This window comes from Mustelus asterias, unplaced genomic scaffold (genome assembly GCF_964213995.1).
Source record: "Mustelus asterias unplaced genomic scaffold, sMusAst1.hap1.1 HAP1_SCAFFOLD_401, whole genome shotgun sequence".
Taxonomy (NCBI): Eukaryota; Metazoa; Chordata; class Chondrichthyes; order Carcharhiniformes; family Triakidae; genus Mustelus; species Mustelus asterias.
In genome coordinates this window covers 279,019-304,011 of record NW_027590356.1, presented here as the reverse complement: position 1 = coordinate 304,011, position 24,993 = coordinate 279,019, and the positions used below count along the sequence as shown (strand labels likewise).

The following is a 24,993-nucleotide window of genomic DNA, read 5'->3' as shown; positions in this document are numbered from 1 at the left end:
GGATAGTGGAGTCAGACACTTTAGGAACATTTAAGAAGCTATTGGATAGGCACATGGAGTACTTCGGGATGATAGGGAGGAAATAGCTTGATCTGGGTTTCAGACAAAGCTCGGCACAACATCGTGGGCCGAAGGGCCTGTTCTGTGCTGTACTGTTCTATGTTCTATGTTGTATAAACAGTCACCTGAGAAAGAGACATTAAACAGGCACTGACTTTCAGTACAGACAGCCACCTGAGATTAAAACATAAAGGACAGACAGCTATTCAAAGTTAAACATGCAGGAATCAAATCCTACAGGAAGCCAGCCAGGGCTTGAGGCACTCTTTAGTATAAGGACAATAGGGTTGGATAACGAGATTAGCTGCAGGTGGGATCAGGAATACATAACTGCAGGAAAACCAATTACTGTAAATTACTATATGAATAGACCAAAACTAAAACCGTTGATGGTCACTGACGAAGGAAATGAATCCATTCATAGAACAATGCGATGTTAACATGCTTATGTCTGTATCTGTCTGTATTTGTCCATAACAATGTGTTAACAATCGATCACCTACTCGATTACAACGATGTGATAATGGCTAGATGTCCGGTCCATCTATTGTGTAAAGGGTATAAAGATGGACCGCTCCTACTGTCTCATTGAGAGAAGGTTTGCTGCCTTTTCTCCACAAAGCTTTGTTAAAATAAAACTGTATTCTTGAAACCTTCAAGCCTGACTCAGAGGTACATTTCCCACAACAAGGCGGCTGGATATCGCACTTGGGGCAAATGGGGTCAAAGGTTATGGGGGAAAAAGCAGGATTAGGCTATTGAGTTGGACGATCAGCCATGATCGTGATGAAAGGTGGAGTAGTCTTGAAGGGCCAAATGGCCTCCTCCTGCTCCTATCTTCTATGTTTCTACGCCGCACTCCGGTGCCTGTTCAGGTACACTGAGGGAGAATTTAGCATGGCCAATGCACCTAACCAGCACATCTTTCTGTGGGAGGAAACCCACGCAGACATGGGGAGAACATGCAGATCCTGCACAGACAGTGACCCAAGCTGGGAATCGAACCCAGGTCTCTGGCGCTGTGAGGCAGCAGTGCTGACCACTGTGCCGCCCACAAAATTTCTAAACTTTTGTGTTGCAATTTAAATTTCCAGCCTTTCTAACACACATGTTAATGAATTACCTCTCCTTTAATTGTCTCACAATTAAGGTTTTCAGCTTAACCAAACTTTGCTTACCAATGATACTGGCCTCCAGCCAGTCTGTAAACGCCCGATCTCATCTAATCTCGGAAATTAAATCAGACTCAGGCCTGGTTAGTACCTGGATGGGAGACTGCCTGGGAATACCAGGTGCAATAGGGTTCAAAGAAAAGAATTCCAATGATACTGGTTTAGTTTTTATTAAAATGGCTTCTATCAATTTTAGCAGAAAATGCTTAAGAACAAATTAAGTCAAACTACAAAATGATAGTCAAACTAAAACTAGAGATTTTGTAACTGCCAACACCACGACTGTTTGAAAGTTGGTGAAGACTCAGCAGTGCACAAGTTTAAGCTCACCACAGGGAATGTTTTTTAAATGTGGAATGAATCATCTGCATAACACGTTGTGAAACTAAACGCTGCCAACGCATATTGGTTGTTGCAAAATACACTCCATTAACATGATGGGAAATAAATAATTAAATCAATTGTCCCAGGTAATATTCAGCTGCAGTAATTAGACTGAATAATTGCTCAATAATCCACATTATTCTCGTCTCCTGATCTATATAAACACAAGTGCAGCTTATCAGATCAGAAAGGTGAGTCTAGAGCAACGTAGTCTACCATTGTACACAGACAGAATGAAACCTATCATCGTCATCCTCGCTGCACTGCAGATTCTCCAAGTTTCTGGTAAGCACTGATACACATTCATCCAAATTCATTTTCAGCGACACATTCTTCATATCTTCTGTGTCTCTAAAAGGTTAATGAAGTTGAATTTTGCTGTTTTATTGTGTAACTGGACTCCACATGAGTCAATTTAATCTTCTGCAATGTTGTATTTCTGGTGGATTGGCAGCAAGTTTTAACCTCTCCTACTTTTAATTTTAGACTGGCTTCAACAGAAACCAAAATTGGAAGAGATTTATAACAGGTGCCCAATCCAATATTGCCCATTTTAATAGGAGGCGAATTTGGGTAATTCCAGCAAACCTCCGAGCCCTCCACGTGTTCAGCAACATCTTGTAGACAGTTTCTGACAGAGACTCAAATACATTCTGAAGCATTAAGATGCAAATCTAAGCAGAACATCTGGAAATTCAGATCTCTATGTAATATTCCTAAATCAGCCCTCAACACAATAAATATTTTTAGGGATATATTTTCCTTTACACTGAGATTTGATCCTTCAGCCATGATAATACAAGAACAATCAGCCTTCACTGTGTTCCTGCCTGCACCTTCCTCCCTCCACGCAGCAGTGATTAATCCGCTTATTATCCAGAATGGGAGGGAGACAAAGCAGTTTTATTTTCCTGCCTTAAGTCGGCACTGCTTTTACCACTTGTACAGGACCATTTACCATTCTTTCACAGGATGTGGGCATCGCTAGCTGGGCTAGCATTTCCTGCCCATCCCTGATTAGTCTTGAAAGAGGTAGTGAACTGCCTTCTTGAACTGCTGCAGTTCATAAGAACATAAGAACATAAGAAATAGGAGCAGGAGTAGGCCATCTAGCCCCTCGAGCCTGCCCCGCCATTCAATAAGATCATGGCTGATCTGATAGTGGTTTCGTTCCACTTACCCGCCCGTTCCCCATAACCCTTAATTCCCTTATTGATCGGAAATCTATCTACCTGCGACTTAAACATATTTAACGAGGAAGCCTCCACTGCTTCAATGGGCAGAGAATTCCAGAGATGCACTACCCTCTGAGAGAAGAAGTTCCTCCTCAACTCTGTCCTAAACTGACTCCCCCTTATTTTGAGGCTGTGTCCTCTAGTTCTTGTTTCCTTTCTAAGTGGAAAGAATCTCTCTGCCTCTACCCTGTCGAGCCCCTTCATTACCTTGTATGTCTCTATAAGATCTCCCCTCAACCTTCTAAACTCCAATGAGTACAGGCCCAATCTACTCAATCTCTCCTCATAAGCTAACCCCCTCATCTCCGGTATCAACCTGGTGAACCTTCTCTGTACTCCCTCCAAGGCCAATACATCCTTCCGCAAATAAGGGGACCAAAATTGCACACAGTACTCCAGTTGCGGCCTCACCAGTGCCCTGTACAATTGCAGCAAGACCTCCCTGCTTTTATACTCCATCCCCTTCGCGATAAAGGCCAACATTCCATTTGCCTTCTTGATCACCTGCTGCACCTGCAAACTGAGTTTTTGTGATTCATGCACAAGGACCATTGGGTAGAACTGTATGCTCCTTTCATGGCAGGTAACTCTCCCTTTCCTTCACCCCTTCCCGTAGGCAGATCCTGCTCAGGACCTGAAACAATTGGTCTTCACATCTAAGCGTTTTCTTTTTGATACATCAACCATTGATCCTTCCTCATCAGCAGTGTCAATCTCTGTCTTTGTGGCTGATGCCTTGGAAAAGATGTGGAGAAGGTCTGAGAACTGATGTCACATTTAAAACCCCCGGTTCTCAGGATGGATGAAGAGAGCTGTGAATTTTTAATTTTGAAAAGTGTCGAATGCAAACAGATTAAATTGCAGTCTTTAAAATCAAACAGTTTAGATTCAGTTGAAGGTTGGGCTATTCGAGTTAAATAGATTAAAGATGACATGGGGATCTTAGATTAAGAAAGAGTAAATGGAAGGAATTAAGTTAGATATCAGCAGTAACTCCTTTACTCAGAGTTTGGACTTGGGCAATTGGTGAAAAAGCAGATGGAGAACTGATTCAAAAGATGAAAAGGTAGATGACTTCCTGGAAGTTGTATTATGGTGTCTTGGAGGAGGCTTAATAATCTTTGGGGATTGAAAAATGATTTCCTAATTGGCCAAAGAACTCTTTCCCCCAGTTTTTTGTCTCTCCCATCCAGTGTGGCTATGGAAGGTGGGTTTGCATCATGCCAGAATAGAACAGAATGAATTGTTTCTTCAATTTATTCCATATTCCATCCTTCCTTGTTCAGCCCAAAGGGCCAGCACAGCGTCACACTGACAGTCAGAAGCTCTGAAAGAGGAAGAACATCTTGCCCTGTATTAATTGTATCTCTTCTATTCAGAATGGACTTTAAAAATAACCACTGCAGATTTTCCCCTCTGATTCGGCTTAGTTTTGCTAAAATATGGGTGATACCTGTGGAAAAATGGGCAGGGAAGCGTTCCACTGGGCGTTACTTGTAGGATTTGCCACAGAACTGATGAAGGGAAAAATGGAGGAGGGAAACTTCACAATGGGGAAAAAATTGACATATACCCGGAGTTTGGACGGTTGTGGGGACGGGGACGGGGCGGGGGGGGGCGGGGGGGGAGGGGTTGACCGGGTGTGATCCCTGCTTTTGACTGGAATGTACTAATAGTGTACCGTTTTTCTCCTCCATCCAGGACAATCTCTTACTCAAGTTTTAGATGATGCAATTGATCAGCTGAATGAAGAATCTGCAATCAATAATCTTGTTGCTGTGACCAAATCTGAACAAACAAAGGTTCGTCACATCAAACATAATGATATTCTACCTTCCATTCTCTCAATTAGTGAAATTAAATCTTTCAATACTTTAGATAATTTCAATATTTTCTGATTTCAGAGCAATTGAAATATTCTATCTAGTGAGAATTTTTAAAATGTATTCTCATCATTTCATAATTCATTACAGTCCAGACTTAGCTGAGGAATCTCAGGGTAAAGAATCAAAGTTTGCTGACAATACAAAAGCCACATGGTAATACAAGTCAAGCAGGATGCAAAGAAATGGCCAAGGGATATTGAGCAAGGAGGTGGCTAATAGTGTATGATGTGGACACGTGTGAGGTTATTCACTTGGTCGTAAGAATGGAAAGTAAAATATTTTTCAAATTGAAGAATTAGGAAAAGTTAATGTTCAGAGACATTTGGGTCTCCTTGTACACAAATTGTAGAAAGTTAACAAACAGGTATGACCAGTAATTCTGAATGTGCTGATCACAATGGACAGAGTGTGTGGATTATTTAGCGTATCTACTCCATAGCTTGTAGTATTAGTTTAAAAATTTACTTTACTCACTAAAATGGCCAATTGTTTAACCTCACAGCTAGCAGCCAGAATAAAAGAAACTTTAACTTGGCTTCTTCCAATAAATTCAGAATGATTGACTCATTATAAAACAAATTTTCTTTCTACAAGTCACAACAGCTGGTTAACACACTTGTAATCTGGCTATATAAGTTATTCTTTAGCACACACAAGTACAGACACGTATGTAAATTATCTCTGCAGAACTGAACGGTTAGAAAAACTTTATAAACATGTACTGTAGGAGTAGGCTGTTCAGCTATTCAAATCTACTCTGCCAGTCAATATGATCATGGTTGATGTTCTATCTCAACATCATACTCCTGCATCCTCCCAATGCCTTTAGTGTCTAGAAATCTAATTTGATTGTAATGGTGGAGGCTGCTTTTTCTGAGAAACACCATTCACTGCACATGCCAGTCAGAAGTTGCCCTCTCGCTGAGCCTGAATGAGAGTTTGAAGAGTTAGCCTGAATTACAAATGATCCTTTTTTATTGACGTTAACAGATTAACACAAGGATCCATAAATCCCTCTGATCACATTATTAACACAATCATTTTATAAGTGTCTGATTCCTGTTCAAATGTATTGCTTAATTACTTAACATTGCCTCTTCCCTTCTAATCCTATCATTTTTACCAGGTTATTCTTACTAATCAAGGCTTGAATGTCACATTGAAACTGAATGTCCAGGAAACTAACTGCGCTAAAGAAACAGTCGGCCTTTTTTCAGACTGTGCACTGAAATCAATCGATCCAGTAAGTATTACATTTAAAGTTTATCAGTCACAAGTAAGGCTTACATTAACACTATTCCATTTGTGTAGAATCTACTCTCGTGTTTAAATTTCTGATTCTTTAGAGTTTAAGGTAAGCATGATGGTAATTGCAATGAGCTCCTGAAACAAGGTTTCTCCGAATGAAAACATGGTGGTCAAAGCTCCTACTTCATACTAATTTAACAGGGCACAGATGTACACCCAAACTGCACAACTGTTGAAACCACTACTGAATTGGTCAGGAAGGATATTTCTACTCACCTGGTAGCAGATAGAGCATAAGATATATAGGAGCGGAATTAGGCCATTCGGCCCATCAAGTCTGCTCTGCCATTCAATCATGGCTGATATGATTCTCATCCCCATTCTCCTGCCTTCTCCCCTTAATACTTGATCCCCTTATCGATCTATTTATCTATCTATCTCTGTCTTAAAGACACTCAATGACCTGGCCTCCACAGCCTTCTGCGGCAAAGAGTTCCACAGATTCACCACTCTCTGGCTGAAGAAATTCCTCCTCATCTCTGTTTTAAAGGATCGTCCCTTTAGCCTGAGGTTGTGCCCTCTGGTTCAAATCTCTCCCACTAGTGGAAACATCCTCTCCACCTCCACTCTATCCGGGTCTCTCAGTATTCTGTAAGATACTGGAGAAGCAGTCTGATAAGTGATCAGCATTGGAGGAATTGAAGGAGATGATGGTGAAAATAGATCTGTGTTATCAGCGTGCATGTAGAAAAATAATGTTGTGTTGGGGCTGGAAGGAACAGAAAATACTTTGTTCTTGTGCCATTTTACATTGAAATTGCTCAGCCACATGTGAATTAGTTAAGATTCCAGCTCTTTGCTCCTTGTCACACAAACACAAGTAATATGACTCGATGATGAATTAATCTTCTATTCCCAATGGGTTTGGTTACAATAGAAATGCTAGCCAGGATACTGATTAAACGCCTAGGGACTCCCCCAAAAGTAAATGCCCAACAGGAGGGATTACGAGAGATTTTCCTGACTGTTTTTTTGGATGAGCTGAGTCGAATGGATCTCCAAGATTCTGTGCATCATAGAGTCCCTAATGCGATTCATGCCGGTAGGGGGAGTGCAGAGGCTGTCATCAGTGTGCTGAGCAAGCCACTGCGCATGCACCAATCTGTCAGTAGGAGATCGGCACTGCCACCTGCACCCCCTCCCCTTCAATACCCAGCCCCGATTGCCCCCTCCCTCCTAATTCCACCTATCCCTATTGCAGAGTACGTAGCGGGGTCCCCCACCTGCTTGGGCAGTGCTAGGCTGGCACTCCCCAAGGGGCATGCTCTGCCCCAACCTCATGGTGAGGGGGAGGCTCAGTGGCCTCTGTCCCCACCAGCAGGGTGATCACGTCTGGTCCCTGTTTATGGGGCCAGCTTTAATCCCCGCTGGTGAGAACCTCTCCCAGCAGGATGGGAAACATTACAATTCCAGGCTTGCTAACGATATGGAAATAAACATTTCCATATTGTAATCAGCCTCATGCCAGAAGTCAGCGTGAGCTGATTATGCTTAAAAAGGGTCTGGAAGAGTCGCCATCAGCCTGCTGCACTAGTTGGGACCTCCAGGCCCACTCAGGATGGACTGAGTGGGCCTGGAGGTCTGGAGTGCATCTGCTTCAATGCGAGGAGCGTCACGGGTAAGACAGACAAACTTAGGGCCTTAATGCTAACGCGGAATTTGGATGTGGTTGCGGTGACGGAGACTTGGTTAAAAGAAGGACAGGACTGGCAGCTGAATATTCTGGGGTATAAGTGTTTTAGGCAACTCAGAGGAGGGGCTAAAAAAGGTGGGGGAGTAACGATATTAGTTAGGGAGCAGATTACCGCGGTGCAGAGGGAGGACAATTCAGAGGGGTCATGTAATGAGTCGCTGTGGGTGGAGCTCAGAAACAGGAAGGGTGCAGTCACTATGCTGGGGGTGTACTACAGGCCTCCCAACAGCCCAAGGGAAGTGGAGGAACGGATATGTCAGGAGATTCTGGATATGTGCAGAAAAAATAGGGTTGTTGTAGTGGGAGACTTCAATTTCCCTGGTATAGACTGGAAAGTGCTTAGGGCTGGGGGTCTGGACGGGGAGGAATTTGTAAAATGCGTACTGGAAGGTTCTTTGGAACAGTATGTAGATAGACCAACTAGAGAGGGGGCCATACTGGATCTAGTTCTGGGAAATGAACCCGGTCAGGTCGTCAAAGTTTCGGTAGGGGAACATGTGGCAAATAGTGACCACAACTCTGTTAACTTTAGGATAGTGATGGAAAAGGATGAGTGCTGTCCTACGGGCAGGGTGCTAAGTTGGGGGAAGGCTAACTATAGCCTTAGGCAGGAATTTGTGGCTGTTGATTGGGAGAGGCTGTTCGGGGGTAAGTCCACGTCTGGCATGTGGGAGTCTTTTAAGGAACAGTTGATAAGGCTGCAGGACAGGCATGTGCCTGTAAAAAGGAAGGATAGGAAAGGTAGGATTCGAGAGCCGTGGATAACCAGGGAAATTGAGGATCTGATCAAAAAGGAAAGAGGGGTGTACATTAGGTCCAGGCAACTGAAAACAGATGGAGCTCTGGAGGAATACAGAGAGAGTAGGAAAGAACTCAAACGGGGAGTTAGAAGGGCAAAAAGAGGTCACGAAATGTTCTTGGCAGGCAGGATTAAGGAGAATCCTAAGGCATTTTATTCATATGTTAGGAACAAAAGAGTTGTCAGGGAAAAAGTCGGACCTCTCAGGGATAAAGGAGGGGAATTATGCTTAGAACCCAAGAGAATAGGGGAGATCCTAAATGAATACTTTGCATCGGTATTCACAAAGGAGAGGGACTTGTTGACTGGGAGTGTCTCAGAGGGAGGTGTTGACCTGTGAGAGAGAATCTCCATTACAAGGGAGGAAGTGTTTTTTAGGTAACATTAAAACTGACAAATCCCCAGGGCCTGATGGCATCTATCCTAGACTGCTCAGGGAGATAAGAGATGTAATTGCTGGGCCTCTGACGGAAATCTTTGTCTCTTCATTGGACACAGGTGAGGTCCCTGAGGATTGGAGGATAGCGAATGTGGTACTGTTATTTAAGAAGGGTAGCAGGGATAACCCAGGAAATTATAGGCCGGCGAGCTTGACGTCCGTGGTAGGGGAGTTGTTGGAGAGGATTCTTAGAGACAGGATGTATGCGCATTTAGAATGGAACAATCTCATTAGTGACAGACAGCATGGTTTTGTAAGAGGGAGGTCGTGCCTTACAAATTTGGTGGAGTTTTTTGAGGAAGTGACAAAAACGGTTGACGAAGGAAGGGCTGTGGATGTCGTCTATATGGATTTCAGTAAGGCATTTGACAAAGTCCCTCATGGCAGTTTGGTTGAGAAGGTTAAGGCTCATGGGATACAAGGAGAGGTGGCTAGATGGGTAGAGAACTGGCTTGGCCACAGGAGACAGAGGATAGCAGTCGAAGGGTCGTTTTCCGGCTGGAGGTCTGTGACCAGTGGTGTTCCGTAGGGCTCTGTACTGGGACCTCTGCTATTTGTGATGTATAGAAATGATTTGGAAGAAAAAGGCTGGAAAATTGGGCGGAGAAATAGCAGATGGAATTTAATCCGGATAAATGCGAAGTGATGCATTTTGGAAGAAATAATGTAGGGGGGGTTATACAATCAATGGCAGAGTCATCAGGAGTATAGAAACACAGAGGGACCTAGGTGTGCAAGTCCACAAATCCTTGAAGGTGGCAGCACAGGTGGAGAAGGTGGTGAAGAAGGCATATGGTATGCTTGCCTTTATAGGACGGGGTATAGAGTATAAAAGCTGGAATCTGATGTTGCAGCTGTATAGTGGTTAGGCCACATTTGGAGTACTGCGTCCAGTTCTGGTCGCCGCACTACCAGAAGGACGTGGAGGCGTTAGAGAGAGTGCAGAGAAGGTTTACCAGGATGTTGCTTGGTATGGAGGGTCGTAGCTATGAGGAGAGATTGGGTAAACTGGGCTTGTTCTCCCTGGAAAGACAGAGAATGAGGGGAGACCTAATAGAGGTGTACAAAATTATGAAGGGTATAGATAGGGTATAGATAGGGTGAACAGTGGGAAGCTTTTTCCCAGGTCGGAGGTGACGATCACGAGGGGTCACGGGCTCAAGGTGAGAGGGGCGAAGTATAACTCAGATATTAGAGGGATGTTTTTTTACACAGAGGGTGGTGGGGGCCTGGAATGCGCTGCCAAGTAGGGTGGTGGAGGCAGGCACGCTGACATCGTTTAAGACTTACCTGGCTAGTCACATGAGCATTCTGGGAATGGAGGGATACAAACGAATGGTCTAGTTGGACCAATGAGGGGCACAGGCTTGGAGGGCCGAAGGGTCTGTTTCCTGTGCTGTACTGTTCTTTGTTCTTTGTTCTTTGTTCGAGTAGTGCAGCGGGCCAGGAGAATTGCTCCCCTGCTGCTGTTCAACTAATAACATGGGGTCCTTCAACCTCCAGCCATTGGAAATGAATGACATGAAGTTATAGAGTCACCGAGGTTTACATCATGGAAACAGGCTCTTCGGCCCAAGTTGTCCATACCGCCCTTTTGTTTTAATCACTAAGCTAGTTCCAATTGCCCGAGTTTGGTCCATATCCCTCTATACCCATCGTACCCATGTAACTGTCTAAACGCTTTTTAAAAGACAAAATTGTACCCGCCTCTACTACTACCTCTGGCAGCTCGTTCCAGACACTCAGCACCCTCTGTGAAAAAACTGCCCCTCTGGACACTTTTGTATCTTTCCCCTCTCACCTTGAACCTATGCCCTCTAGCTTTAGACTCCCCTACCTTTGGGAAAAAATGTTGACTATTTAGCTGATCTATGCTCCTCATTATTTTATAGACCTCTATAAGATCACCCCTCAGCCTCCTACGCTCCAAGGAAATAAGTCCCAGTCTATCCAGCCTCTCCTTATAACTCAAACCAAGTCACAGTTGCATCCTAGTAAATATTTTCTGCAGTCTTTCTAGCTTAACAGTATCTTTTCCATAATAAGGTGGCCAGAACTGTACACAGTATTTCAAGTGTGGCCCTACCACTTTTACAACTTCAAGACGTCCCAACTCCTGTATTCAATGTTCTGACCGATGAAACCAAGCATGCTGAATGCCTTCTTCACCATTCTGTCCACCTGTGACTCCACTTTCAAGGAGCTATGAACATGTACCCCTAGATCTCTTTGTTCTGTAACTCACCCCAACGCCCTACCATTAACTGAGTAAGTTCTGCCCTGGTTCAATCGATCAAAATGCATCACCTCGCATTTATCTAAATTAAACTCCATCTGCCATTCGTCAGCCCACTGGCCCAATCGATCAAGATCCCATTTCAATCCTAGATAACCTTCTGCACTGTCCACTATGCCACCAATCTTGGTATCATCTACAAACTGACTAACCATGCCTCTTACATTCTCATGAAGGTCTTCTCTAAAGAATGATTCATGGAAATGCAGCAGTTCCTGAATTCTATTTTTAAGTGTCAGCTAACATCTTATGCTCTCAGAAGTATTCCTTTTACTCTGAGGAACATCTTGGAAAGCCAAATGTACAAAAATGTCTGGAGTTCATTTTGTAACATTTGTGTCACTCTGGAACAAGTTTCAGACTTTGAATAATTCCTATCTGAGAGAGTGCTCACAATTTGCTTTCAATACGATAGGGAATGGCACAGCTAAGGTATCTTACCATCTCCAAAATCTCATTGTGCAAAAGAACATGCTATGGAAAGTTTTACTGCAGTTAGTTTATTCCTTGTCATGTTTTATTTCCATAGATAACTGACACATGTACATGTATGATCAAGTATGAAAACTGTGTGCTCAACAAGGTTGAGATTACTGGGTGTCCTGGGTTATTGTCACCTGTGGGTGACGTGCAGCAACCTTTAGCAGATTCAGCGAGCAACAGCAACAGCACCAGTGGAGTAGCATCAGCAGGGAGCTCATCCTGAACAAAGAGGTAAGATCACTGATTCTCCCTCGGTGGAAGGGAGAATGACATTTCTGACGGGAAACTCAAAAGGCCGGATTTTACCATTTTGATTCTAAGTGCTGAATCTGGATGCAATTCAGATCCAATTTGGAAACCTGCTTTCAGGCACCCCCCATACATACTCAGCCCAAAAAAAAACATCGCGGGTCTGAATCGCACTGTGGGCGGGGCTTATCACACCCGAAACGCTGCAGCTCTGATTGGAGCTCTGAACTGCGCATGCGCAGTGAGAAAGAAATTTGAGAAACGCTCCCCTGCCACATCGCCGCAAAAAGTGGATAAAGCGGCCTGGGTGCGAAAAGCGGGAGCGATGGCCCCCACAGACATCACCCCACCACCGCCCCCCCTCCGATATCCAGACCGATCGCGACCCTCTGCCCCCCCCTCCCCCACCCACCTTTTGCCCGCAGAGTGGCATTGGACCCCCCTGCCCCTGCCACTCACCCCCCCCCCCCCGCAACCCCCCCCCCCCACCCCCCGCTCCCGCCACCAGAGAGCGATCTGGCCCTCCTCCTCCACCAGAGAATGATCGGGCCTCCCCGCCCCCACCCCACCACCTGCCCCCCCTCCCTCCTCCCCCCCCCGCCCCCCGCCACCAGAGAGCGATCTGGCCCTCCTCCCCCCACCAGAGAATGATCGGGCCCTCCTCCTCCTCCCCCCCCCCACCCATCCTCCGCCCCCACCACCACCGATCTGAGTCAGAGAGCCATTGGAAGCTCTGAACTTACCTCTTCAGAAGCCGGAGGGCCCGAAACAGACCTTTGCCGAGCGTGTCTGTTTCACGCTGAATCTGGACGGGCGAACGCGGTGGTAAAGGGGGAAATGCTGGTAAAGTTGGGCGGGGAGCAGCTCATTAATTCAATTTAAATACATGCAAATGCTTTTAAATCGCCGTTGCGCCCATTTTGGACGCGGTTCGGATCGCGGCCATTTCTGGGCCTTGGTAAAGCGGGCGTCTGCGCGGGCGTGGATCGCGTTAATGGCCTCACGCCCAACTTTACCACGTTTGCGCGCCCGTTTGCAATGGTAGAATCAGGCCCAAAGTCTAGCTTTCTCCAGTTTTAACTCCGCAATCAGCATCTTTCCACATTAATGTCGGTTTCCATCTGGAAAGCCAATTGATAGACAGACTCTGCATCCAGTCAGACTGTGAGACCAGACCAGTCCGATCCGGGTGGGGAAGGGTCAGCTCACTGATTCCAGGTCTCTGTGAATGATGAGGCATCAGGAGGAACAGATGTGTCGGCAGATTTTGGCACGGTGTAAAAGTAACAGGGTTGTTGTGGTGGAAGATTTTAACTTCCCCGATATTGACTGGGACTCACTTAGTGCTAGGGAAGTGGATGGGGCAGAGTTTGTAAGAAGCGTCCAGGAGGGCTTCCTGAAACAGTATGTAGATAGTCCAACTAGGGAAGGGGCCGCACTGAACCTGGTATTGGGGAATGAGCCCGGTCAGGTGGACCATGTTTCAGTAGGGGAGCAGTTCGGGAACAGTGACCACAATTCAGTAAGCTTTAAGGAACTGATGGATAAAGATAAGTGTCGTCCTCAAGTTAAGGTGCTAAATTGGAGGAAGGCTAGTTACAACAATATTAGGCAGGAACTGAAGAATGTAGATTGGGAGCAGATGTTTGAGGGCAAATCAACATCTGGCATGTGGGAGGCTTTCAAGTGTAAGTTGATAGGGATTCAGGACCGGCACATTCCTGTAAGGATGAAGGATAAGTATGGCAAGTTTTGGGAACCTTGGATAACGAGAGATATTGTGAGCCTAGTCAAAGAGAAAAAGGAAGCATTCGTCAAAGCTAGGAGGCTGGGAACACACGAAGTAAGTGTGGAATACAAGGAAAGTAGAAAGAAACTTAAGCAAGGAGTAAGGAGGGCTAAAAGGGGTCATGAAAAAGCATTGGCCAGCAGGATTAAGGAAAATCCCAAGGCTTTTTATACATATATAAAGAGCAAGAGGGTAGCCAGGGAGAGGGTTGGCCCACTCAAGGACAAGGGAGGGAATCTATGCGTGAAGCCAGAGGAAATGGGCGAGGTATTAAATGAGTACTTTGTGTCAGTATTCACCAAAGAGAAGGACTTGGTGGATGATGAGTCTGGGAAAGGATGTGTAGATAGTTTGAATCATGTTGAGATCAAAAAGGAGGTGGTATTGGGGTTCTTGAGAAACATTAAGGTAGACAAGTCCCAGGGCCTGATGGGATATACCCCAGAATACAGAGAGGCAAGGGAGGAAATTGCTGGGGCCTTGAGAGAAATCTTTGTATCCTCACTGGCTACATGGGAGGTCCCAGAGGATTGGAGAATAGCCAATGTTGTTCCTTTGTTTCAGAAGGGTAGCAAGAATAATCCAGGTAATTACAGGCCGGTGAGCCTTACATCAGTGGTAGGGAAATTATTGGAGAGGATGCTTCGAGACAGGATTTATTTGCATTTGGAAATAAGTGGACGTATTAGTGAGAGGCAACATGGTTTTGTGAAGGGGAGGTCATGTCTCACAAACTTGATTGAGTTTTTCAAGGAAGTGAGGAAGATGATTGATGAGCGTAGGACAGTGGATGTTGTCTACATGGACTTCAGTAAGGCTTTTGACAAGGTCCCTCATGGCAGACTGGTGCAGAAGGTGAAGTCGCATGGGATCAGAGGTGAGCTGGCAAGATGGATACAAAACTGGCTCAGTCAAAGAAGGTAGTAAGGAGTTTAACAACACCAGGTTAAAGTCCAACAGGTTTATTTGGTAGCAAAAGCCACACAAGCTTTCGGAGCTGCAAGCCCCTTCTCTCACCTGAAGAAGGGGCTTGCAGCTCCGAAAGCTTGTGTGGCTTTTGCTACCAAATAAACCTGTTGGACTTTAACCTGGTGTTGTTAAACTCCTTACTGTGTTTACCCCAGTCCAACGCCGGCATCTCCACATCAGTCAAAGAAGACAGAGGGTAGCAGTGGAAGGGTGCGTTTCTGAATGGAGGGCTGTGACAAGTGGCATTCCTCAGAGATCAGTGCTGGGACCTTTGCTGTTTGTAATTTATATAAATGATTTGGTAGAAAATGTAACTGGATTGATTAGTAAGTTTGCGGACGACACAAAGGTTGGTGGATTTGCAGATAGCGATGAGGACCATCAGAGGATACAGCAGGATGTAGATCGGTTGGAGACTTGGGCGGAGAGATGGCAGATGGAGTTTAATCCGGACAAATGTGAGGGAATGCATTTTGGAAGATCGAAAACAGATAGGAAATATACAGTAAATGGCAGAACCCTTATGAGTATTGATAGGCAGAGGGATCTGGGTGTACAGGTACACAGGTACACTGAAAGTGGCAATGCAGGTGGAGAAGGTAGTCAAGAAGGCAGACGGCATGCTTGCCTTCATCGGCCGGGGCAATGAGTTTAAAAATTGGCAAGTCATGTTGCAGCTTTATAGAACCTTAGTTAGGCTGCACTTGGAATATAAGGCCTGATTTTACCATTTTGAGTCGAAGTGCCAAATCTGGGCGTCAAATAGATCCAAGCCCGGAATCCTCTTTGCAGCGCCGCCCATACGCTTTTCACCGGCTCCGATCCGATCCACGCAGTGGGCGGGGCTTAGCGCTGCCAGACCAATCGGTGCTCTGAACTGCGCATGCGCAGTTCGAAAAAAAATCTGAAGCAGCGTGCCCGGGCGGGGAGAAAAAGGCAGAGAGAGCGGCTCTCCAACCCAGATCATCGAGGGGCGGGGGGGGGGGGGGGGGGGGTGGAGAGGGGGCATGACAGATCATCCTCTGGTGGGGGGGGCGGGGTGGGAGGAGGAGAGGGGGTGTGACGGATCATCCTCTGGGGGGGGGGTGGGAGGATGGGGGGATGTTTGGCAGTGTGTGACGAGAGACTGTGTTATTTTTCTGATTGAAGAGCTTCAATGAATGCTTCTAACTTCTCTTGAGTCTCACGAACCCTTTTGAGGTCCTCTGCTAGTTGAACTCGCCTTCCTGTCAACAGTTGAATTTTTTTAGCATTGTCATCAGCAAAACCCTCCAACACTTCTTTCACATTCTTTTCGAGGCGTCTCAACAAAGAACAAAGAACAATACAGCACAGGAACAGGCCCTTCGGCCCTCCAAGCCCGCGCCGCTCCCCGGTCCAGGATTGAATCCTGAATCCAGGATCCCCGCCCAATTTTCCAGCCTATCTACATACCAATATCCTATCCACCGAGCTGTCCCCCACAGCTACGATGCTTTGTTCATTACAACCTATTAACTCACCCCCACCCCCCCATTCCAGACCATGTGATCTCCAGGGAGAGGCGAAAACCCAGAGTGAAAAACCCCAGGGCCAATATGGGGAAAAAAAAATCTGGGAAATTCCTCTCCGTCCCCCTGAGGCGATCGAAACGAGTCCAGGAGATCACAATGGCCCTGATCGGAAAATGCTTCCCAACCCTAGTCATTTCCACTTCCACGAGAAACAAGGAACAATTAGCCCGCGCCGCTCCCTGGTCCAAACTAGACCACTCTTTTGTATCCCTCCATTCCCACTCCGTTCATATAGCTGTCTAGATAAGTCTTAAACGTTCCCAGTGTGTCCGCCTCCACCACCTTGCCCGGCAACACATTCCAGGCCCCCACGACGCTCTGTGTGAAATATGTCCTTCTGATATCTGTGTTAAACCTCCCTCCCTTCACCTTGAACCTATGACCCCTCGTGAACGTCACCACCGACCCGGGGAAAAGCTTCCCACCGTTCACCCTATCTATGCCTTTCATAATTTTATATACCTCTATTAAGTCTCCCCTCATCCTCCGTCTTTCCAAGGAGAACAACCCCAGTTTCCCCAATCTCTCCTCATAACCAAGCCCCTCCATACCAGGCAACATCCTGAGTATTTGAGTATTTGTGAGCTGTTGTCGGAGTGTGTTTGCTGTAATAGCTGGCATTCGCTGAATGCGCCAGAACAGGATAACGTTATTGCATTCAAGCTCAGAATCTACAAAATGCCTTTGGTAATAGTGGAAACCTCTTCTGCAAAGATTACAATGGTTCAGCGATTCCATTAGGAAAGGTTTTCGGTAAACTTGGTGCCAAGTATCTTTAATCAGAGTGATGTCCACATCTACATTTTTGGTCTCCAGGTTTTCACGAACTGTTGTAACTTCATCGTTAGCAAGATAAGCTGTATGTTCCTCATGTTCCTCATGGGACCCGGACCTTGGGGTCCGGGTCCATAAGACTCTAAAATCGGCCCCGCAGGTGGAGGTGGTGGTTAAGAAGGCGTATGGTGTGCTGGCCTTTATCAATCGAGGGATTGAGTTTAGGAATCCAGGGATAATGATGCAGCTATATAAGACACTCGTCAGACCCCACTTGGAGTACTGTGCTCAGTTCTGGTCGCCTCATTACAGGAAGGATGTGGAAAAGATTGAAAGGGTGCAGAGGAGATTTACAAGGATGTTGCCTGGATTGAGTGGCATGCCTTATGAGGATAGGCTGAGGGAGCTTGGTCTTTTCTCCTTGGAGAGACGTAGGATGAGAGGAGGCCTAATAGAGGTGTATAAGATGTTGAGAGGCATAGATCGGATGGACTCTCAGAGGCTTTTTCCCAGGGTGGAAATGGCTGCTACGAGAGGACACAGGTTTAAGGTGCTGGGGGGTAGGTACAGGGGAAATGTTAGGGGGAAGTTTTTCACACAGAGGGTGGTGGGCGAGTGGAATCGGCTGCCGTCAGTGGTGGTGGAGGCAAACTCAATAGGGTCTTTTAAGAGACTCCTGGATGAGTACATGGGACTTAATAGGATGGAGGGTTATAGGTAGGCCTAAAAGGTAGGGATATGTTCGGCACAACTTGTGGGGCCGAAGGGCCTGTTTTGTGCTGTAGTTTTCTATGTTTCTATGTTTCTAAGAATGCGCAGGGTTACAGGGGGAAGGTGTGGAACTGGTATTAGGTAAGTTGTTCATTCAGAGAGCTGCTGCAGACACAATGGGCCAAATGGCATCCTTCTGTGCTGTAACAATTCTGTTATCATTCTGGTCATCTTCCAGGATTCTATAGACTCTGGACAGAGTCAGCATGGATTTATGAAAGGGAAATCATACTTGACAAATCTGTTGGAATTCTTTGAAGATGTAACAAGGGGAATCAGTAGATGTGGTATATTTGGACTTTCGGAAAGTGTTTGACAAAGTCCCGCACAAAAGTTTATCGCGCAAGATAAAAGCGCATGGGATTGGGGGAAGTATATTGAGATGGATAGAAAACTGGCAGAGAGGAAACAAAGAGTTGACAGAAGCCAGAGGGTGGTTGTAGAGAGTTGTTTTTCAAACTGGAGGCCTGTGACCAGCGGTGTGCCTCAGGGATCAGTGCTGCGTCCACTGTTATTTGTCATTTATATTAATGATTTGGATGAGAATATAGGAGGCATGGTTAGTAAGTTTGCAGATGACACCAAGATTGGTGGCATAGTGGACAGTGAAGAAAGTTATCTCAAATTGCAACGGGATCTTGATCAATTGGGCCAGTGGGCTGACGAATGGCAGATTGAGTTTAATTTAGACAAGTGCGAGGTGATACATTTTAGTAGATTGAACCAGGGCAGGACTTACTCAGTTAATGGTAGGGCGTTGGGGAGAGTTACAGAACAAAGAGATCTAGGGGGTACATGTTCATAGCTCTTTGAAAGTGGAGTCACAGGTGGACAGAGTGGTGAAGAAGGCACTCGGCATGCTTGGTTTCATCGGTCAGAACATTGAATACAGGAGTTGGAATGTCTTGTTGAAGTTGTACAAGACATTGGTAAGGCCACACTTGGAATACGGTGTGCAATTCTGATCACCCTATTACAGAAAGAATATTATTAAACTAGAAAGAGTGCAGAAAAGATTTACCAGGATGCTACGGGGACTTGATGGATTGAGTTATAAGGAGAGGCTGGATAGACTGGGACTTTTTTCTCTGGAGCGTGGGAGGCTGAGGGGTGATCTTATAGAGGTCTATAAAATAATGAGGGGCACAGATCAGCTAGATAGCCAATATTTTTTCCCAAAGGGAGGGGAGTCTAAAACTAGAGGGCATTGGTTTAAGGTGAGAGGGGAGAGATACAAAAGGGTCCAGTGGGGCAATTGTTTCACACACAGGGTGGTGAGTGTCTGGAACAAGCTGCCAGAGGTCGTAGTAGAGGCGGGTACAATTTTGTCTTTTAAAAAGCATTTAGTTACATGGGTAAGATGGGTATAGAGGGATATGGGCCAAATACGGGCAATTGGGATTAGTTTAGGGGTTTAAAAAAAATGGGTGGCATGGACAAGTTGGGCCGAAGGGCCTGTTTCCATGCTGTAAACCTCTATGACTCTATTCGGAATTAATGGGTGCTTTTTAAATTGGCAGGCAATATCTCGTGGGGCACCACAGGGATCAGTGTTGGGACCCGAGCGAGTCACAATATTTATGAATGATTTGGATGAGGGAATAAAATGTAACATCTCAAAGTTTGCAGATGATACCAAGTTGGGTGGGAGGGTGAACTGTGACGAGGATGCAGAGATCCTTCAGAATGATCTGGACAGGTTGGGTCAGTGGGCAAATCAATGGCAGATACAGTATAATTTGGATAAATGTGAGGTTATTTGGAAGCAAAAACAAGGCGGCAGATTACTGCCTGAATGGGTGTAAATTGGGAGAGGGGAGTGTGCAGAGGGACCTGGGTGTCCTTGTGCACCAGTCACTGAAGGTAAGCATGCAGATGCAGCAGGCGGTAAAGAAGGCAAATGGCATGTTGGCCTTCATTGTGAGAGGTTTTGAGTACAGGAGCAGAGATGTGTTGTTGCAATTATACAGGGCCTTGGTGAGGCCACACCTAGAGTATTGTGTGCAGTTTTGGTCTCCTTTTCTGAGGAAGGATGTTCTTGCTCTCGAGGGAGTGCAGCGAAGGTTTACCAGGCTGATTCCGGGGATGGCGGGACTGATGTATGAGGAGAGATTGAATAGGTTAGGATTGTTTTCGCTGGAGTTCAGACGAATGAGGGGGGAATCTCATAGAGACTAATAAAATTCTAACAGGACTAGACAGGGTAGATGCAGGGAGGATGTTCCCGATGGTGGGGGGAGTCCAGAACCAGGGGTCACAGTCTGAGGATTCAGGGTAGACCATTTAGGACGGAGGTGAGGAGACATTTCTTCACCCAGAGAGTGGTGAGCCTGTGGAATTCATTACCACAGGAAGTAGTTGATGCCAAAACATTGAATGTATTCAAGAGGCGGCTGGATATAGCACTTGGGGCAAATGGGGTCAAAGGTTGTCGTCTATGTGGATTTCAGTAAGGCATTTGACAAAGTCCCACATGGCAGGTAGGTTAAGAAGGTTAAGGCTCATGGGATACAAGGAGAAGTGGCTAGATGGGTGGAGAACTGGCTTGGCCATAGGAGACAGAGGGTAGCGGTCGAAGGGTCTTTTTCCGGCTGGAGGTCTGTGACCAGTGGTGTTCCGCAGGGCTCTGTACTGGGATCTCTGCTATTTGTGATATATATAAATGATTTGGAAGAAGGTGTAACGGTGTTATCAGCAAGTTTGCGGATGACACGAAGATGGCTGGACTTGCGGATAGCGATGAGCATTGTCGGGCAATACAGCAGGATATAGATAGGCTGGAAAATTGGGCGGAGAGGTGGCAGATGGAATTTAATCCAGATAAATGCGAAGTGATGCATTTTGGAAGAAATAATGTAGGCAGGAGTTATACAATAAATGGCAGAGCCATCAAGAGTATAGAAACACAGAGGGACCTAGGTGTGCAAGTCCACAAATCCTTGAAGGTGGCAACACAGGTGGAGAAGGTGGTGAAGAAGGCATATGGTATGCTTGCCTTTATAGAAACATAGAAAAACTACAGCACAAACAGGCCCTTCGGCCCACAAGTTGTGCCGAACACACCCCTACCTTCTAGACCTACCTATAACCCTCCATCCTATTAAGTCCCATGTACTCATCCAGGAGTCTCTTAAAAGACCCCATTGAGTTCGCCTCCACCACCACTGATGGCAGCCGATTCCACTCACCCACCACCCTCTGTGTGAAAAACTTCCCCCTAACATCTCCCCTGTACCTACCCCCCAGCACCTTAAACCTGTGTCCTCTCGTAGCAGACATTTCCACCCTGGGAAAAAGCCTCTGAGAGTCCACCCGATCTATGCCTCTCAACATCTTATACACCTCTATTAGGTCTCCTCTCATCCTACGTCTCTCCAAGGAGAAAACACCGAGCTCCCTCAGCCTATCCTCATAAGGCATGCCACTCAATCCAGGCAACATCCTTGTAAATCTCCTCTGCACCCTTTCAATCTTTTCCACATCCTTCCGATAGTGAGGCGACCAGAACTGAGCACAGTACTCCAAGTGGGGTCTGACGAGGGTCTTATATAGCTGCATCATTATCCCCGGACTCCTAAACTCAATCCCTCGATTGATAAAGGCCAGCACACCATACGCCTTCTTAGCCACCTCCTCCACCTGCGGGGCCGATTTCAGAGTCCTATGGACCCGGACCCCAAGGTCCTTCTGATCCTCTACCGTACTAAGAGGCTTTCCCTTTATATTGTACTTCTTCATCCCATTTGTCCTACCAAAATGGACCACGACGCATTTATCTGGGTTGAAGTCCATCTGCCACTTCTCCGCCCAGTCTTGCATCCTATCTATGTCCCTCTGTAACTTCTGACGGGGTATCGAGTATAAAAGCTGGAGTCTGATGATGCAGCTGTATAGAACGCTGGTCAGGCCACATTTGGAGTACTGCATCCAGTTCTGGTCGCCGCACTGCCAGAAGGATGTGGAGGTGTTAGAGAGATTGCAGAGAAGGTTTACCAGGATGTTGCCTGGTATGGAGGGTCTTAGCTATGAGGAGAGATTGGGTAAACTGGGGTTGTTCTCCCTGGAAAGACGGAGAATGAGAGGAGACCTAATAGAGGTGTACAAGATTATGAAGGGGATAGATAGGGTGAACAGTGGGAAGCTTTTTCCCAGATCAGAAGTGACGTTCACGAGGGGTCACGGGCTCAAGGTGAGAGGGGCGAAGTATAACTCAGATATTAGCGGGATGTTTTTTACACAGAGGGTGGTGGGGGCCTGGAAGGCGCTGCCAAGTAGGGTGGTGGAGGCAGACACGCTGACATCGTTTAAGATTTACCTGGATAGTCACATGAGCAGCCTGGGAGTGGAGGGATACAAACGATTGGTCTAGTTGGACCAATGAGCAGCACAGACTTGGAGGGCCGAAGGGCCTGTTTCCTGTGCTGTACTGTTCTTTGTTCTTTGTTATGGGGAAAAGGCAGGATTAGGCTATTGAGTTGGATGATCAGCCATGATCTTAATGATGTTGTGGAGTTGCTGGCGTTGGACTGGGGTGGGCATAGTAAGAAATCTCACAACACCAGGTTAAAGTCCAATAGGTTTATTTGGTAGCACAAGTTTTCGGAGCGCTGCTCTTTCACCAGGCACTTACCTAGTGTTGAGACTACTTACCATGATCTTAATGAATGGTGGAACAGGCTCGAAGGGCCAAATGGCCTCCTCCTGCTCCTATCTTCTCTGTTTCTATATTGTTCTGCTGATCTCTGGTCTCGGGTTAGGGTCATGTTGAAATATATGGTGTTGTGGAATATTTGCATTCACTTTCTCTTAGACCAGAATGCACCCAATTGTTGATGCCAGCATGCAGACACAATGCAGCTTGTTGCAAAGAGTATTTCTACTTTTATCTTGTTGACTTAGTGGTTATAAGAAATACCAAGTAAATTCTTGTAAAAGGATGCGTTTGATCATTTTCCAATCAAAGTGCCTCAGGACAGGAAGAGGAGACGCTTCCAGAATAGAACAATCTATGATGCACACCTCATAAATATCTGAGGCAATTGAATGTTACACAATTGTTTTTCACTAAATTACATTTCAAATAGTAACTGCATTTGTAATGTCTAACTTTAATAATGTTGAACTGGGAAAATTAATATTATTCAATCTGTTGATTGCAGGATTAACAAGGAAAATGAAAGGATTGCAAAATGGATAGGAATCATGGATAAAATTCTGCAAAACTTCATGTTATTTCTCAATATTGCTTTTGTAGAATGATTTTGCTTCTCAATAGCTAATGTATTCTGGGTTTTGTAAACCAACCACTGGTGTGAAATGTTCATTATTCCTTTTTAAAGAATGTTGCTCCTTTCTCATATAATTCTTCATTAGGCAATGGCTTGAATTCTCAGAAGATCAGCCATGAATCTGTACAGGTCTACATGGGTTTCTGTGAGATGATGATGGACTGTGGAGTGTATTGAAGCTCTCTCCATCTGGCCACTCATTGGCCTTGATATTAACCCAACCTCACCTCCCACTATGGGAAGGGAGATCCATAGAGAATGTACCCCAACCAGATGCATATGCCCCCTGCTTTGTTCTGGTGAATAACATGCTACGCAGGCCTTGGAGGCGTGGAACATTTTAACATTCTTGAATCAGGAAGCTTTCCAGTAGAATGGAGGCAGGAGCTGCCAGCTCTACGCCTTTTACAACGTTCCATGTGGACTAGGAATAGAAGTGCTTCTCCTGCAACCCCTCTTCACCCCAACTGGTTCCTCAAGTAGGCCTTCAACCTCCATCTCTCCAGTGTACTACAATTGATTCTCTCACCCTCCTGATTATTAGGGATAATCTCTGATGCCTGGCTTCCTCTGAGGCAACTTGTCAAAATAGTCTGTTGTTCAGTGGACAATGGGCAGAGCAATGAGAATAAGATCTTTAAGTCTGGCAGGTTATCCACACCCCAAAGTTTGCTGCGTTTTTCCTGCATAGCCTCCAACAACTTTTAAATAAATATCAGAGATAAATTTCCACATCATCACAAACCATAGCTGAAAAACCCAGAGCTTGCTACTATTAATGTTGCTGTTTAATCTTTATTATATTCTCAGGGGTACTTAATTCGGTATACTGCACTGACTGCTTTTAATTGCATTAATAAAATACAAGCAAAGCAAATCTGTCTTACAATTACAATTTTTTTCGTCTTAAAAAAAACTTGCCTAACAGTTAATACTAGAATATGAAGATTAACACTTGCATTACATATAATTTCCTACTCTTCCAGTACTGGAGGTGTGGCTTATTGATAGCGTGGAAGTTGGAACCAGTTGTTAGCAGGTGAAGGGTCTGACTCTGACTTGCAGCATGAGGTAGCTCTTTATGTTCCAAGTACTGACTGTGGTTAAAGGAAATAAGGATGTTTACTGAAGATTGCCTGATGAAAATGTTAAGGATTCTGTACAGCTGCGTGTATAAGTGATAATGAATTCTACTGGTTGAAAGTACACACCAAACTGTAAGGCTATTGGTGCTTTAACTGGTGTGTTCTCTCTCATTGGCTTAAAGTGCTATAAATTACTCTGTTTTGCGGCACTCTGTTAGGACATCATCGAGCTTCACTGTGTTTGCTCTCCTTGCAACGCAAGTAATAAAATTGGAAGATTGAGTACTCACACCCTACAATAGCTGCCTGCCAGTGTCAGTGCTGTGAGATTATTATAATAATTGTGGGAACAGCTAATCAAATCTCACACAGATATGAGTGATTAAACCTGCTATACCCTTAAAATTCTTGGAAAGATAACGGAAAAATCTAACTAGGAAAGATGATTTTAACTGCTAGGCTATTAGGAAGAAACTGGCAGGTATGGACACAAGTCATAGAATCAGTATAGTGCAGAAGGTCATTTGGCCCATTGTGCAAGCTGGTTCTCCTCAGGAGCTAATTCATATACTGCCCTCTCCCTGTACAATTCATGCATCTCCCTGCCCTCTCCCTGTACAATTCATGCATCTCCCTGCTCTCTCCCTGTACAATTCATGCATCTCCCTGCTCTCTCCCTATACAATTCATGCATCTCCCTGCCCTCTCCCTGTACAATTCATGCATCTCCCTGCTCTCTCCCTGTACAATTCATGCATCT

General features: G+C 45.5%; 1 protein-coding gene across 1 annotated transcript; it reads left to right on the top strand.

Annotated features, from left to right (window-relative positions):
* Positions 1-1,717: 1,717 nt before the first annotated feature.
* On the top strand, positions 1,718-24,426 carry LOC144486577 (uncharacterized). Its single transcript, XM_078204632.1, has 5 exons — positions 1,718-1,901; positions 4,553-4,653; positions 5,864-5,980; positions 11,802-11,986; positions 23,020-24,426. The coding sequence occupies exons 1-4, from the start codon at positions 1,850-1,852 to the stop codon at positions 11,976-11,978; spliced, it is 447 nt and encodes a 148-aa protein (XP_078060758.1). The 5' UTR covers positions 1,718-1,849; the 3' UTR covers positions 11,979-11,986; positions 23,020-24,426.
* The last annotated feature ends 567 nt before the right edge of the window (positions 24,427-24,993 follow it).